Genomic DNA, 17,935 nt, shown 5'->3' on the forward strand with positions numbered 1-17,935 from the left:
GTAAAAAAGGTCACCCTCAGATCCCCTCTAAATCTTACCCCTTATCCTAAATCTATGTTCTCTAGTTTTATCTACCTCTGATATAGGGAAAAGTTTCATGAAATCTACCTTATCTGTACCTCTCATAATTTTATATACCTCAATCATGTCCCTCTTAACCTCTTTGCTCCAGGGAAAATAGACCTGACCTCTCCAGTCCCTACTCATAACTGAATTGAATCAAGCAACATTCCAGTGAAATTCCTCTACATCCTCTTCAATGCTATCACATCTTTCCTAAAGTGTTGTGACACAGTACCCCAGCTAAGGTCTGACCAATATTTCATAAAGTTGGAGCAAAATCTCCCACTTTTGTATTCGATGCCTCAACTAATGAAGGCCTTTGTCCCATATGTCTTCTTAACCATGTTATCTACCTGTGCTGCCACCTTCAAGGATCTTTGGAATTACTAACACTAAGGTCCCTCTGTTGCTTAATACTCTCTTGAACCCTACCATTCATGGTGTATATCTGAGCCTTATTAGTACAGGAAGTCCCCGACTTACGAATGCCTGACTTACGAACGTCTGTACTTAAAAACCAACCTTTGTGGTAGGTTCGTAAGCGGGTCCGGCCCCTGATCCTACCACGGCGGTGGTACACCTTCTTTGGCCCAACCCCGGGCCAAGTGAGCATGTGCGGTCAGGGAACCCTGGGCCAAGTGCGCATCTGCAGCCAGGGCCATGTGCGGCCGCGATCCCCGGGCCAAGCGCGCATGCGCGGACACTGTTCCGAGTTACACACAAAATCGGGTTACGAACAGTCTCAAAAACAGAACTCGTTCGTAACCCGGGGACTTCCTGTACTCCCAAAATGCATCACTGCACATTCCTCAGGATTAAATTCCATCTGCCAATTCTCAGCCCATTTCAGCATCACATTGATATCACCCTGTAGTCTAATATTAACTTCCACACTTTCAACAATTCCACCAATCTTTGTGTCATCTTACTGATCATACCTCCTACATCCAAATTATTCACATATATTACAAACAGCAAGCATCCCAGCACCAATCCAATCCCTGTGGAATACCACAAACCACTCTCTGCTCTCACCTCCCATCTACTATTGACAAGCCAACTTGCCCTGAATCCCATAGCCCCTAATCTATTGGAACAGTCTCCCATTTGGGATCTTGTCAAAGGCCTTACTGAACTCCATGTAAATCACATCCACTGCATTGTTCTCATTTTTTTCTGGTTTGGGAGTGTTAATTTTTACGGATTGTGCAATAGGAGAAGGAAGAAAATGTTCTTCAGGTGTCACCTTCCATAAATGCACACTTAAAAAGTAATTACCCAAGAATGCACAATGACACTGACCATACAAAACGTTCACCAAACCATGTTTCCCAGATGAACAGACCTATTTGAAATTGCCCCTCAGTTACAGTCCCAGCACCAGATGGGTGGTTTGTAGCAATTTTCGAAAGGGAGCTTTAAACAATAAATAAAACTTCCGTTGCGTTTTCTTTTATAAACACAAACTCACCCAGAGGTATCATGCAACATTAATTTTTCTAAAAAGGTCTAAGCTGCCAGGCCGGCCGGCAGTTACCATGACGACATTCACTCGCTTGGAGTAATACACATGCGCTCGCCGGGGAACTGCAGCGCGCATGCGTTAGCATCCTGGTTGCCCTGGAGTTGAAGGGAATGTAGCTGAGTTAAGCTTTGAATTTGCTGAGGGCATAGAGAAATTACATTACAATACAAGCATATGGTCGTGCTGCACAGGTTGGCTACAAAATTTATCCAAGGAGCTTTGTGCAAGGATTTCAACTGAAGACCTGCTTCAAGGTTTTATGCAGGTCCGAGTGTAGCACTGGTTGAACTGGAGGAAAGTGGTAGTGAAACGAACGAGGCTGTAAAGTTGAGGTTCTGACCCATTGCAAGGAGAGTTCAGACTCGACCCTCGCCGATCACCAATCATGTCAAACAGGTAAGCAAGAAGGCACTGCATTTACTTTCGTGTTTTATGTATCCCAACTGAGAAATGAAACAAGGGACATTGAGTATTCCAACTGAATATACTGATTGGCAAATTCTTTACAGATTACCTAAATATAAAATCACTGAGTTTAGGATAAAACAATGCAGCATGAGTGAGCAAAATTGTAGCACAAAAGCACAATGCATTATTATGTTGTTATTTTAAATTTCCTTTTGAGCATGGAAACTCAGCAAGCATAGCAATAGGTCCTTTTGGCCCACCTTCTCTGTGCCAACCGTGATGTGTATCTGTGCTCATCCCATTTGCCTGTATTAGGCCTGTATCACTCTCTGTCTTTCCTGCATAAGCACCTGTCCACATGCCTTTTAAATGTCATCATTGTATCTGTTTCAATTGCCTCCTCTGGCAGTTCATTCCATATAACCACTATCCTCTGTGTGAAAAATGACAGATCTCCTTCACAGTTCTCTCCTCTTAAACCTGTACCCTGTAGCATTATACTCCCCTGCCTGGGGGAAAAACCAGCTATCCTATCAATGCCCCTCATAATTTTATAAATCTCTATAAGGTCATCTCTCAGCCTCCTTCCAGTGAAAATAGACCCAGCCTGTCCAAACCCTCCTTATAATTACAATTGATTGAACTCTTGTAAACTTTGTACAGTAGTTTAAACTGCATTTCAAGAAACCAGTTAAATGACACAAATAAAAGGAATATCATATACTTCAGGAAAGGGGGCAGTGTACATGCACCTGTCTACATCAATGGTGCTGAGGTCGAGAGGGTTGACAGCTTCAAGTTCCTGGGAGTGAACATCACCAACAACCTGTCCTGGACAAACCACGTGGATACTATGGCCAAGAAAGCTCACCAGCGCCTCTACTTCCTCAGGAGGCTAAAGAAATTTGGTTTGTCCCCTTTGACTCTCACCAACTTTTACCGATGCACCACAGAAAGCATCCTATCAGGATGTGTCACGGCTTGGTATGGCAACTGCTCTGCCCAAGACCGCAAGAAGCTGCAGAGAGTTGTGGACACAGCCCAGCGCATTACAGACACCAGTCTCCCCTCCTTGGACTCTGTCTTTACCTCTCATTGTCTTTGTGTAGCAGCCAGCATAATCAAAGACCCCACCCACCTGGGACATTCTCTCTTCTCTCCTCTTCCATCAGGCAGAAGATACAGGAGCCTGAAGGCATGTACCACCAGACTTAAGGACAGCTTCTACCCCACTGTGATAAGACTATTGAACAGTTCCCTTATACAATGAGATGGACTATGACCTCATGACCTCACGATCTACCTTGTTGTGCCCTTGCACCTTATTGCACTGCACTTTCTCTGTAGCTGTGACACTTTACTCTGTACTGTTATTGTTTTTTTTACCTATACTACATCAATGCACTCTGTACTAACTTAATGTAACTGCACTTTGTAATGAATTGACCTGTAAGATCGATATGTAAGACAAGTTTTTCGCTGTACCTTGGTACAAGTGACAATAATATACCAATACCAAATACAATATGAGTAAATTGTAAATTGAGGTCCACAATTCCATAATCAGTGATCTGAAGGTACAATTTATTGTTTAGCATTGAGACTCCAAAAACAGTTATTCTTTCCATTTTGGCATGCAAGTGAAGACAGAATCAAGATATCTTGTTTACCTTTATTAGTCACATGTACATCAAAACACACAGAGTGTTCTGGGGGCAGCCCACAAGTGTCACCATGCTTCCGGCGCCAACATAGCATGCCCACAACTTCCTAACCTGTATGGCTTTGGATTGTGGGAGGAAACTGGAGCACCTAGAGAAAACCCACGTAGTCATGGGGAGAACGTACAAACTCCTTACAGACAGCGGCTAGAATTGAGCCCAGGTTGCTGGTGCTGCAACAGAGTTACACTAACTGCTACACTACCGTACCTGCCCCTAAAGAAGTGTCTTGGCAGTGGTGGGTTGTAACTACAAAAGTCACATTTTGGAAAACATGTTTAAAAAATGCTAAAAATACTTGGTAGGTTAATTGGCCACTGTAAAATTGGCTCTGTTGTGTAGGTGAGTGGTAGGATCTGGGAAGCATGAATGGAAACTAGTGGGGCAATGAGAGAGTGAGCCGACACTGAGCTGTAAAGAAATATGGCAAAATCATCTAGTGTGGAACTAAAATGCATGGAGTGTGCAGGTCACAAGCTGATTTTGGGTGGGTTGGCATTTGGGATGATACAATTTGGTTTACTATTTAGAAGGCAAGACAGGATGGTGCAGTGTCAGTGTTGAAGGCATTAAACAGGGATTTGCAAAGGCTGATTGGGAGAGACTGTTTGTGTGTAAAGGCACATCTTGCAAGTGGGAGGCTTTTAAGAGTGAGAGACGGAGAATTCAGGGACAGCATGTTCATGCTAGAGTGAAGGCTGGCAAGAACCCTGGATGATGAGGGATTTTAAAGACACTGGCCAAGAAAAAAGGAGGTGTATGTCAGGTATAAGCAGCTGGGATCAAGCAAAACCCTTGAGGTGTATAAGAGATGCAGGAGTATATTTAAAATGGGAATCAGGAGGGCAAAAAGAAGACCTGAGATAGCTTTGTCAGATAAGGTAAAGGAGAATCCTAAGAGATTTTACAAGTATGTTAAGAGAATAAAGGTAACTGGTGAGAGAATAGGTCTGCTTATGGAACAATGTGGCCATCATGTGTGGAGCCACAGGAGATTAGCGAGGTGTTAAATGAATATTTCTCATCTGTATTTACCGTGGAGAAGGTCATGGAGACTAAAGAATTAAGGGAAATGAATAGTGATGTATTGTAACTTATCCAAATTACAAAAGAGAAGGTGCTGGCAGTCTGAAGGCATATTAAAGTGGATAAATCCCCAGGGCCTGATCATGTATCCTAGGTAATTGTGGGAAGCGAGGGAAGAAATTGCAGGATCCCTGGCAAAGATATTTGCATCATCTTTAGCCATGGGTGAGGTGTCGGAAAACTGGAGGGTGGCTAATATTGTGCCCTTATTTAAGAAGGGTTGCAAGGATGAGCCAGGGAACTACAGGCTGGTGAGCCTAACATCAGTGGTGGGAAAGTTAATGGAGGGGATCCTGAGGGAGAGGAGGTACCAGCATTTGTAAAGGCAAGGACTGTTAAAGAATAATCAGCATGGCTTTGTGCGTGGGAAAGTGTGTATCACAGACTTGTTTGAGTTTTTTTGAAGAGTTGACCAAGAGGATTGACAAATGCAGGGCGGTAGACGTTGTCTACATGGGCTTTAGCAAGGCCTTTGATGAGTTCCTGCATGGTAGGCTAGTCTGGAAGTCGAGACCATGTGGGATCCAGGGTGAGCTAGCCAATTGGATACAGAATTGGCTTAGTGGAAGGAGTGAGAGGATGGTAGTGGAGGGTTGTTTTTCAGATTGGAGAATCGTGACCAGTAGTGTGCCTCAGGGATCATTGTTAACATTGTTAGAAAATTTGCAGATGACACCAAAATTGGTGGTGTAGTGGACAGTGAAGAAAGTTATCTAAGATCGCAGCAGGATCTAGATCAACTGGGGAAGTGAGCCAAAGAATGGCAGATGGAATTTAACTTGGACAAGTGTGAGCTGTTGCATTTTGGGAACCAGGGCAGGACTTGTACAGTAAATGGTGGGACCCTGGGGAGTGTTGTAGAACAGAGACCTCAGAGTACAGGTACTTGATTCCCTGCAAGTGGTGAAACAGATAGGCAGGGTTGAGAAGAAGGGGTTTGGCACGCTTGCCTTTATCAGTCAGGGCATTGAGTGCAGGAGTTGGGACATCACGTTACAACTGTACAAGATGTTGATGAGACCACACTTGGAGTATTGTGCGCAGTTTTGTTTGCCCTGACATAGGAAGGATGTTATTAAGGGTGCAGAAAAGATCCGTGAGAATGTTACCAGGACTGGAGGGCTTGAGTTATAAGGAGAAGATGTATAGGCTAGGACCTTTTTCCCTGGAACCTAGGAGGTTGAGGAGTGACCTTACTGAGGTATATAAAACCCTCAGGGTGTAGACAAGGTGTATGGTCACAGTCTTTTTTCCAGCATAGCGGAGTCTAAGTCTAGAGGACATAGATTTAAGATGGGAGGGGAAACTTTTAAAAGACCTGAGGGGCAACTTTTTCATGCAGAGGGTGTTTGTTATATGGAACAAGCTGCCAGAGGAGGCTGCCGGGGTGGGTACAATTGCAATGTTTAAAATGCATTTGAACAGGTACATGGATAGAAAAGGCCTAGCTATGGGCAAAATGCAAGTAAATGGGACTAGCTTGGATAGATATCTTGGTCGGCGTTAACGAGTTAGGTAGAAGGAACTGTTTCTGTGCTGTTTGACTCCCTGACTCCTATGGTTTTAAAAAAAGCCTTTCAATAGGCACTAGCTAAAGGAGAATGAGTTATTTAAACAAGTTGATACTTTAGTATCCATTGCATCATGCAGTAACATGAATCACTATCTTCAGAAAAAGAAAGAAGTTTGGTGGGGGGTGAAAATAGAGAATAACATGTTTGTTCAGACATGGAAAGGATGCATATCAATTTTTGGCTACTTATTTAGTGCTCACGAATGTGCAGCAACTTGCCCACTAGAAGTGTGCTTGGGACATTGAGTTAAGCAGTGATCCTTTTGGTTTTCAAATTGCCTACTGTTACGGATTAAGTTACTATTGGTGAATGCCCCTTTAGGACATAGTGCAGTAGTGTGTGTGTGTGTGTGTGTGGGGGGGTGGGGTGGGGGGGGGGGGCGGCCGTGATTACGACAATAACAGGAGATAAGGATGTGATGACGTTTTTGGAGCAGTCAGTTAGGAGAGAGAGGGACAGAGACACTGCCTGCTGGTCTCTGTATCAATGGATGAAAAAACAATAACTGTGTCTGTCACCACAATCCATGTATGGATTTTTGGAATAATCCAGTGGAGTCCACTTTGTCGTTAACCTATAGAAGGAAACAGGTATTTGTGTGGACGGCCACATCTTGAGTGCCTTTTGGGGTGGCAGATACTTTGGAACAAAGAAATGGAGATCATCAGTGATTGAGGTGTCATGTAAGTTCCATCGTGGAACATTTGGATTTCATAATTACTCTCTACATTTCCTCTTCAGTCAATGGTAGCTTTGCAGAAGCCTTTGCTCACGTGTCACCTTATGGCTTGCTGAACTGAACTTTGAGAACTATTCCTAGACATGGAGTTTGGGAATTTGCCACACACACACTTCGAGTTTAGAGTTTTTGGGGTTAATGTTTAAGATCTAACATTTTTACTTCTAACATTCTAACATTTTTGCTTTTATTTTTCTTATTATCATAAGTAGTTATTAATAAAATAGTTTTAACACTTATACATGACTCGGTGTGTTTCTTTTGTTGCTGGTACGTGACACTACTGACACCTGGGCATTCGTGCATAACTTGAAGAGTAATCACTAGTTATTTAGCTGTACTGGGGGAGGGGTGAGGAACAAACAAATAGAATGGAACAGGTACTATCTATTAAGCTTAAAATACTTTGAAATATGGTCCCAAACAGTAGCAGTTTGCAACTAAAATGACCGCAAGACCAGCATTATCATCATCTGGATAAATGTGATACCAGTTACACACTGCAGACTATATTAGTCATGAGACACAATGACATTTATTTATGCAGAGCATAGTTTGTGAATTCAAAATGCAGTTTTAATATGGATACTTTATAGTTTTAAATGAATCATTTACTCATTTATTTATTACTTGCAAAGGATTTGCTGTCCAAGCCAGTTTCAAAACATTAGCCAGTGTTACCATCTGTAGCCTATCAAATTCCCTGGGTGATGGCTATCCCACTTCATGTTTCTTTACATTATTAATTAATGCTACACAACAGAATGCATCTGTTTACCTAGTGTTTACACAAGCATGGAGAATCCATGTAATGGTTGCAAAGTAATAGATATATGCCTGTAGAACTGTCATTCTGAGGCAGATACAAATATTCCCATCTTTACATGTGCTTTATAGATAGAAAACATTTGTTCAGTATTTTTTTGCCACTGTCACCTGAATCCTCAGGTATTTACATAATTAAAAATGAACAGTTTCTTCCAAGTGTCTAATTTTATTTGCAACCATGAATAAAATAGATAAGTGCAAATTGCAATGAATCAAATTGTCAAAAGAACATACTGTGCACCTTTATTATGTATTGACTTTATAGACTTGGTCATCTTCATCTCATGGAAGCCACTTTATTCCGTCAAATTTATGAGGGAATAAAATTCATTGAAAATAATTGTTTGTTTCCAAAGCATGAGGCCAGGCTATTTGATCATATGTGAACATATGAATTTGGAGTAGGAGTGAGCTGCTTGAGCTTGCTCCACCATTTAATAAGATCATGGACAATGGGATTATGTAGTCAGCTCTACATTCCAGTCTCACTGCAGTGATTTTCACCCCATTGTTCATCAAGAATCTATCCTCCTCTGCCTTAAAAATATTCAGTGATCCTGCTTCCACCATCATTTGAGATAGAGTTCCAAAGACCCACTAGAAGGGAAAAAAAACCTTATCTCTATCTAAAATGACTTTATTTTAAAACAGTTATCCTTGGATCTAGATTTTCTCATGAAAAGAAACTGTGTCTCCATTGTCAACTCCGTCAAGAATTGTTATGATCTTGTATAGTTCAATCAAAACTCCTCTCATTCTTCTAAAGTCCAACGAATACAAGTCCAACTTTTATAGTCTTAGAAATGCACAGTGCAGAAATGGATCCTTTGACCCACTGCATCCATGCTGATCCTTCATCTACACGAATTCTATTTGCTTGCATTAGGTCTGTATCCTTCTATGCCTTGTCCATTTAAGTGCCTGTCTTAAATGTAGGGATTGTATCTGATTCCTCCACCTTTTCTGGCAGCAAGTTCTAGATATCAATTGTGAAAAAAAACTTTGAAACTCCTTCCTCTCACCTTAGGCCTATGTCTTGATGTTTTTGATACCCCTGCCATCCTGGTGAATCTCCTCTTCACTCCCTCCAACTCAACCATATCCTTCTTATAGTGTTGCAACCAGAACTTCACCAGTACTCCAAGTGCAGTCTAACCAGTCTTTTGTAACGTTGCAACATAACATCCCAGCTTTTTTACATATGTACAGAAAAAGTCGCAACTCCGACCTATGAAGGTAAACATTCCATATGCCTTTTTTTTAAAGCAATCTTCAGGGAACTATCGACTTGAACCCCAAGGTCCCTCTGTTCGTCAGCGTTCCTTAGCGTCCTCCCATTTACTGGATAAATCCTACCCCTATTTGACTTCCCAAGGTGCATTGTCTTGCATTTGTTGGGATTAAATTCCATATGCCAATTTTCTACCCAACTTTCCATCTGATCTCTATCCTACTGTAGCATTATTTTAATAAAAAAGGACAATATGCACCTACTTACAGTGTAGGAAATGAACTTATGTCTCATAAGATAACCCGCCCACTCCAGTTATTAAATGTGAACCTTCTCTGAACTGTTTCCACTGCATTAATGTCCTTCCTTAAGTAATGAGTCTAATTATGTACATAGAAGATTGATGAAGGCAGGGCAGTAGGTGTTATCTAAATGGACATTTAGTAAGGTATTTTACAAGGTCTTGCATGGTTGGCTAATCCAGAAGATTAAGACAGATGGGATGCAAGGTGAGCTGGCTAAATGGAGCAAAAATTGACTTGGTGATAGGAGGTGGAAGGTATTGGTGGAAGGGTGCTTTTCTGATTAGAACTTTGACCATTGGTGTATTGCAGGGTTTGTTGAAAGGATCCTTGTGGTATACATTAACAACTTGGATGTGAATGTAGGAGGTATGATTACTAAGTTTGTGGACGACATAAAAATTGGAGTTTGTGAGCAGTAAGGAAGGCTGTCTAATGCTACAGAGGATCTAGTTCAGATGGAAAATTGGGCAAACCTTTGTAGATGGAATTTAATTTCAATATGTATAAGATGATGCAATTTGGGAAGTCAAATATGGGTAAGACCTGTACAGTAAATGGTAGAATGTTAATGAACTGAAGGACTTTGGGTTTCCCATCCATAGTTCCCTGAAAATGGTACCACAGGTAGGTCGAATGGTGAAGGAATATGGCATGCTTGCCTTCATAGGTAGGGGCATAGAATTTTAAAAGTTGGGACATTTGTACAACTTTAAATAAACACTGAATAGACTGCATTTGTAATATTGTGTGTAGTTCTGGTCACCACCCTGTAGGAGACATGTTGTTCCACTGGAGAGACTATAAAGGAGATTAACCGGGATGTTGACTGGATTGGAGGACTTTAGTTATGGGTAAAGATTGGATGGACTGGGCTTATTTTCTTGAGCAAAGGAAGCTGAAGGGTTTCTTGATAGAAGTATATAAAATTATAGGAGGCACATATAGCATAGGTAGTCAGAATATTTTTCCCATGGTAGGCGTTCAAAAACAATAGGGCATGGGTTTAGGTGAACATAAAACATTACAGCACTGGACAGGCCATTCGGCCCATGATGTTGTGCCAATCTTGATGCCAATTTATACCAAATGCCCTCCTCCTGTGTATCACCCATATCCCTCCCTTCCCTTTGTATTCATGTGTCTATCTAAAAAGCCTCTTAAACTCTACCAAACTGCCTGCTTCCACTACTACCCCGGTAACCCATTCCAGGCATCCACCAATGCACTCTGCAGAAAAAATCATGCCCCTCACGTCACCTTTAAACTCCTTCACCACCACCGCCCCCCCCCCCCCACCCCAACTTAAAATAAGCATGTCCTCTGGTGTTTGACATTCCTGCTCTGGTAAAAGATTCTGACTGTCTACCCTATCTATGCCTCTTGTAATTTTAAAAACTGCTATCAGGTTGCCCCCTCAGCTTCTGACGCTCTGGGAAAACAATCCAAGTTTGTCCAAACTTTCCTTATAGCTCATTCCCTCTGATCCAGGCAGCATCCTGGTAAACCTCTTCTGTACCCTTTCCACAGTCTCCACATCCTTCCTATAGTGGGGTGACCAGAACTGCACACAATACTCCAAATGGTCTGACTAAAGTTTTATATAGCTGCAGCATGACTTCCTCACTCTTATGCTCAACACCCCTACCAATGAAGGCAGGCATGCCATGCACCTTCCTTACCATCTTATCCACTTGTGTAGCCACTTTCAGTGAACTATGGACCTGGACCCCAAGAATCTTCTGTACCTCAATGCTATTAAGGGGCCTACCATTAACTGTATACTTTCTCCTTTCATTTGACCTCTCAAAGAGCAACACCTCATACTTGCCCAGATTAAACTCCATCTGCCACTTCTCTGCCCATATATGTAACTGATCTATATCCCGCTGTATTCTTTTGATAGTCCTTTACACTGTCCACAGCTCCACAAATCTTGGTGTCATCTGCAAACTTGCTAATCCACCCATCCAAATCATTGATATACATCACAAACAACAGAGGTTCCAGCACCGATCCTTGCAGAACACCACTGGTCACGGACCTCCAGCCAGAATAACAGCCTTCCACCCCTACTCTCTGTCTTCTATGGCAAGGCAGTTCCGAATCCAAACTTGCAATTCACCCTGGATCCCATGCATCTTTATCTTCTGAATCAACCTACCATGAGGGACCTTATCAAATGCCTTACTAAAGTCCATGTAGATAATGTCCACTGCCCTACTCTCATCAAGCACCTTTGTAATCACCTCAAAAAACTTTATCAAGTTTGTAAAGCACGACCTGCCCCGCAAAAAGCCATGCTGACTGTCCCTAAGCAGGCCATGCCTGTCCAAATGTGCATAAATCCTATCCCTCAGTATCCTCTCAAATACCTTCTTACCACTGATGTGAGGCTCACTGGCCTATAATTACCTGCATTCTCCCTATTTCCCTTCTTGAACATAGGCACAACATCTGCTCTCCAGTCCTTCAGGACCTCGTCTGTTGCTAGTACGGATGCAAAGATCCTTGCCAAAGCCCCAGCAATATCCTCACTTGCTGCTTTCAATATTCTGGGATTTATGTCATCAGGCCCTGGGGACTTATCCACCTTGATGCTTTTCAGATGACCCAGCACTACCTTCTCCTTAATCTCAACATGTCCCATCACATCAGCATGCCCCACTCTGTTTTCACTATCCTTCAAATCCTTCTCCTCGGTAAATACCAATGCAAAGTACTCATTTAGTACCTCAGCCACTTTCTCTGACTTCAAGCACAAATTCCCTCCTTTATCTTTGAGTGGACCTACCTTCTTCTTAGTTGTCCTCTGTTTTTTCAAATGTTCAAGTTACTTTATTGTCATTCATCCATGCTATAAAAACACATGGCGGAACAAAATGTCGTTTCCCCCAGACTCTCACAACAGAGGACATACGTAGAACAGAAGACATACAATAAACACAAACAAAAAACAAAAAATCAACAAAAAAATAGTGCAAGTACAAATAGTGCAAAAATACAGTATATACAAAATACAAATTTAGTGCAGAGTTAGTGCAAAACCGAGTTGGACAAGAGAAATACAAGTTCAGTGTGTTGTACTCATTGTATAAACATGTTCAGCAGCAGCCAAAGTTCTTATATGCCATTGTGCAAACCAGAGCTTTTGACGTGGCATTTGTCTACCAGGGTATTCAGGAGCCTGACAGCCTGGGGGAAGAAACTGTTTTGCAATCTAGTAGTTCTGGCCCGGATGCTCCGGTACTGCTTGCCAGACGGCAGTGGGACAAATAGGTTGTGGGAGTGATGAGAAGGGTCATCTATGACTCTATAAACGTTATGTGTGCATCGTGTATTGTAAATATCTCAGATGGAGGGAAGAGGTACTCCAATGATCTTTTTCGCTGTATTTGCAATTCTCTGCAAAGACTTACAGTCAGAGATGTTACAGTTACCGTACCAGGCAGAGATGCAGCTAGTCAGGACACTCTCAATGGTACCCCTGTAGAATATGGTGAGGGTGGGGGAGGGCAGGTTTGCTTTTTTCAGCCGCTGTAAAAAGTGGAGACGCTGCTGTGCCTTCTTGGTGAGGGAAGAAATGTCATCTGCTTTATGTATTCCCAAGAACTTATAACAGCTGACTCTCTGTACAATGATGCCATTGATGCACAGGGGTAAGTGGTCAGCCTGAGCCTTTCTAAAATCCACAATCGTCTCTCTTGTTTTGTCCACATTCAAGGAGAGATTGTTGACTGAGCACCAATCCGCCAGCCTCGCCACCTCCTCTCTGGAAGCTGTTTCATCGTTCCTGCCGATGAGGCCCACCACTGTTGTATCATCAGCAAACTTGATGATATGGTCGGAGCTTGAGTTGGCAGAACAGTCATGGGTCAGCAGCGTGAACAGCAGTGGACTGAGCACGCAGCGCTGGGGGGCTCCAGTGCTCAGCCTGGTGATTTTTGAGATGGTATTTCCAATACGAACTGACTGTGGCCTTTCAGAGAGGAAGTCCAGAATCCAATTGCAGGTGGAGGCACTAAGGCCCAGTAGGTGTAGCTTCCTTATGAGGTTCTGTGGGATGATAGTGTTAAAGGCGGAGCTGAAGTCTATAAAGAGCATTCTAACATAAGTGTCCTTTTGACCTAGGTGAGACAAAGCCAGGTGAAGGGCAAAGGACACTGCATCTTCGGTTGACTGATTGGGGCGGTACGCAAACTGAAGGGGGTTCAGTAAGGGAGGGAGAATGGATTTGATGTGTTGTAAGACTAACTTCTCGAAGCACTTCATGATGACTGAAGTCAGTGCCACGGGACGGTAGTCATTTAAACAGGTTACAGTCTGATCAGCTTGTCTTTAAACAACTCCCACATGTCAGATGTGGACTTGTCCAACAGCAGCTGCTCCCAATCAACACCCCTTAGCTCCTGTCGTAATTTGCCCTCCCCCAATGGTGAAAGGAAGGAGTTTCAAAGTGGATTTCAGGGGTATATTTTTTTATACAGCATGGTTGATATCTGGAACTCACTTCCAGAGGAGGTGGTGGAAGCAGATCCAATTACTATGTTTAAGAGACTTTTAAACAGACACTTAAATAGATAAGATGTAGGAGGATATGGGTCTTGTTAAGATTAAGATATATTTATTAGGCACATGTACATTGAAACACACAGTGAAATGCATCTTTTGTGTAGAGTGTTCTGGGGGCAGCCTGCAAGTGTCGCCACGCTTCCGGCACCAACGTAGCGTGCCCACAAATTCCTAACCTGTATGTCTTTGGAATGTGGGAGGAAACTGGGGCACCCGGAGGAAACCCACGCAGTCACTGGGAGAATGTACAAACGCCTTACAGGCAGCGGCCGGAATTGAACCCGGGTTGCTGGCACTGTAATAGCGTCATGCTAACCGCTACACTACCATGTCTGCTAGATAATGGGATTAATGTAGATGGGCAGAAAGGTTGGCATGGATGTGGTGGGTTAAAAGGCCCATTTGTGCTGTACAACTCTCTGACTCTCTAACTCTTACTTTAGATGCCCCATATAACTAAAGCATAACTTCCCAATTTCTGTAATCATTTTTCCTAGCAATAAACAGTAGCATTGTGCAACCTTTCCTAATTACTTGCTGTGCCTGCATACTAGCTGTTTGTGAATCATATACCAGGTCACCCAGATCCCTTTGCCTCTCATCATTTAGGTAATATGCTTCTTTGTTTATTTTTCTTTTCAAAATGTACTGTTTCACATTTTCCCTCATTGTGCCCCATTTGCCAGAGTTATGCCCAGTTACTTGTGCTATCTATGTTCCTTTGCAGCCTCCTACCTCTTCTTTGCAACTTACTTTTCAATCTATCTTTGTGTCATCAGCAGATTTGGCAGCCATACCTTTGATGCCTTCATCCGTCATCTCTATGAGAACACTGAAGCCCCAGTACTGAATCCCGTGGCACACCACTCATTGCATGCTGCCAACCAGAAAATGCCCATCTGTTGGTATTCTCTGTTTCCCATTAGCCAGCCAATCTTCTATCCATGCCAATTTGTTATCTCTTAATCTCTTCAAATGCTTTTTGGAAATTTAAGCATAGTACATCCACTGGTTTCTCTTTATCTATAGCACAGGTTATTTCTTCAGAGAACTCAAATAAATTGGTCAAACGTGATTTTCCTGTCGCTTAACTATTTTGACTGCCTGATTACTTTGAATGTTTCTATGTTCCCTATTATAATGTTTTTAATAATGGCTTCTAACATTTTTGCAATGAGAGATAATGGTCCATGTTATCTGCTGTCTGCTTCCCTCCCTGTTTGAAGAAAGGAGTTACATTTGTTAATTTTCCATCCACTGGAACCTTCTCTGAAACTAGGACATTTTAGAAGAATAAAACAATACTACCACCTATCTTACTAACCACTTCATGTAAGACCTTAGGATGAAGTTCATCAGAGGCCAGGAGTTGTAATATGCGACTCTAACAATTCCTTGGATTCCTGAGTTCCTCTCAATTTCTGATTTACAGCTATTTTTGGGAATCTACTGTTAATAGTGTACTGTCTATAGTGTTATAGACTACTGTCTATAGTGAAGACTAACACAAAATATCTGTTTAATTCATCTCCTTGTTTTCTGTTATGATTTTCCCAGACCTTGGTTTTCTTATTTTCTGCTTTTATATTTTGATATTGAGAACACCCATGTGGTTGCTTTTTTGTTCTTTGTTCGCATTTGGCAGGCAAGATGATTTGTAAACAAACCCTGTTGATTTTCAGAGCGCAGCGCTACTTAGAGCAGGAATGCTGCATGTTTAAACAAGGTCCACAGAAACCTAGAAAAGTGCAGCACAGGAACAGGCCCTTTGGCCCACCTTGTCTTCACTAGCCATTTACCCAAATTAAACTAATCTCATCTGCCTGCACATTGTCCATATCCCTCTATTCTCTGCCTGTTCATATGTCTATCTAAATGCCTCTTAAATGTTGCTACGTTATCTCCTTCCACCATTTCCCCAGCTCATTCCAAGCACTTACTACTCTCAGTGTTTAAAAAAAAATTGCCTTGTAAATCTCCTTTAAACTTTTCCCCTCTCACCTTAAACCTATGCCCCCTGGTATTTGAAAAAGACTCTTGACTATCCACCCAATCTGATTTCCCCTCGGCCTCCAGGCACCAGAGAAAACAATCCAAATTTGTCCACCCTTTCCTTATTGCCAATACTCTCTAATCCAGGCAACATCCTGGTGAACCTCTTCTGCACCCTCTCCACAGCCTCCACATCCTTCCCATAATGCAGTGGTCAGAACTGCACACAATACTCCAAATGCGGCCTAACCAAGATTTTATACAGTTGCAACATGACTTTCTGACTTTTATACTCAATGCTCTGATGGATGAAGGCAAACATGCCATACACCTTCTTTACCACCCTATCTACTTGTGTTGCCACTTTCGGGGAGCTATGGACTTGCACCCTAAGGTCCCTCTGTACATCAGTGTTTCCAAGGATCCTGCCATTTACTGTATACTTTACTTTTACATTTGACCTTACAAAATGTAGCATCTCGCACTTGTACGGATTAAATTCCACCTGCCATTTCTCTGCCCAAATTTCCAAATGACCTTTATCCTGCTGTATCCTTCGACAACCTTCCTGGCTATCCACAACTCCAGAATTTTCATGTCATCTTCAGACTTACTAATCAAACCACCCAAATCATTAATATACATTATAAAGAGGACAGAGGTCCCAGCATTGATCTTTGTGGAACACCACTAGTCCACAGACCATCAGTCAGAAAAAAACACCTCTCTACCACTAACCTTTATCTTCTATAACCATTCCAATTTTGAATTTAATTTACCAATTCACTGTGGATCCTACGTGAGTTATTCTGGACCACCTACCATGAGGGACCTTGTCAAAAGCTTTACAGAAGTCCATGTGGGCAACATTGTCTGCCCTACCCTCATCATCTTTGTCACTTCTTCCAAAAACTTGATCAAATTTGTGAGACAGGACTAACCCCACAGAAAGCCATGTTGACTATCTTTGATAAGTTCACATTTTTCCAAAATGTCAGTAAATCCTATTCCTGAGAATCTTTTCAATGATTTCCCTACCAATGACATAAGCCTCATTGGCCTTTAATTTCCTGGTTTGTCACTGTTGCCCTTATTAAACAAAGAAACGAACGGTATTGGCTGTTCTCCACTCTTCAATTAGCTCAACCGTGGTTAAAGCAGATACAAGGATCTCTGTCTAGGCCCCAGCAATCTCCTCCCTTGCTTCCCTCAGTATCCTGGGATAGATCCCATCAGGCCCTGTTTTTTTTATCCACATTAATGTTTTTCAAGACACCTAACGCCTCCGACTTGACATCAACATACCCCTCCCTAATCTCACTGTCATCCATGTCCTTGGTGAATCCCAATGTGAAGTACTCATTAAAGACCTCACCCACGTCATCTGGCTGTAGGCATACATTCCCTCCTTTGTCCTTAATTGAACCTACCTTTTGCCTTGCTACCTTCTTCGAGAGCATCTTCAAGAGGTGGTGTCTCAAGAAGGTGGCATCCATCATTAAGGACCCTCACCATCTGGGACATGCCCTCTTCATGTTACTACTATTGGGGAGGAGGTGCAGGAGCCTGAAGACTCACACTCAACATTTCAGGAACAGCTTCTTCCCCTCCGCCATCAGATTTCTGAAAGGTCCATGAACCCATGAACACTACCTCATTATTCCTCTTTTGCACTATTTATTTATTGTTGTAACTTACAGTAATTTTTATGTCTTTATGTCTTGCACTGTACTGCTGCCACAAAACAACAAATTTCATGATGTATGTCAGTGATAATAAACCTGATTCTGATGGTTCTTGTGCACCAGAAATGTTGAAGTAATTCTCATGATGTAGCATTCCAAATACAAAGCTTCATATGTGAAAATATTTGGGGATTTTGTGCTTGGAACAT

The 17,935-nt window shown here is 42.2% G+C and overlaps 1 protein-coding gene across 2 annotated transcripts in view; it reads left to right on the forward strand.

The window, feature by feature from the left end:
* The first annotated feature begins 1,780 nt into the window (after positions 1–1,780).
* The window catches only part of iqca1 (IQ motif containing with AAA domain 1), a 169,207-nt gene continuing 153,052 nt past the window's right edge, over positions 1,781–17,935 (forward strand). For both annotated transcript variants that reach the window (XM_052018883.1, XM_052018892.1), the window contains exon 1: positions 1,781–1,984. In XM_052018883.1, the coding sequence (XP_051874843.1) occupies positions 1,974–1,984 (11 nt within the window). In that variant the 5' untranslated portion in view covers positions 1,781–1,973. The remainder of the gene's footprint in view (positions 1,985–17,935) is intronic.

Source organism: Pristis pectinata, chromosome 1 (genome assembly GCF_009764475.1).
Source record: "Pristis pectinata isolate sPriPec2 chromosome 1, sPriPec2.1.pri, whole genome shotgun sequence".
Lineage (NCBI taxonomy): Eukaryota > Metazoa > Chordata > Chondrichthyes > Rhinopristiformes > Pristidae > Pristis > Pristis pectinata.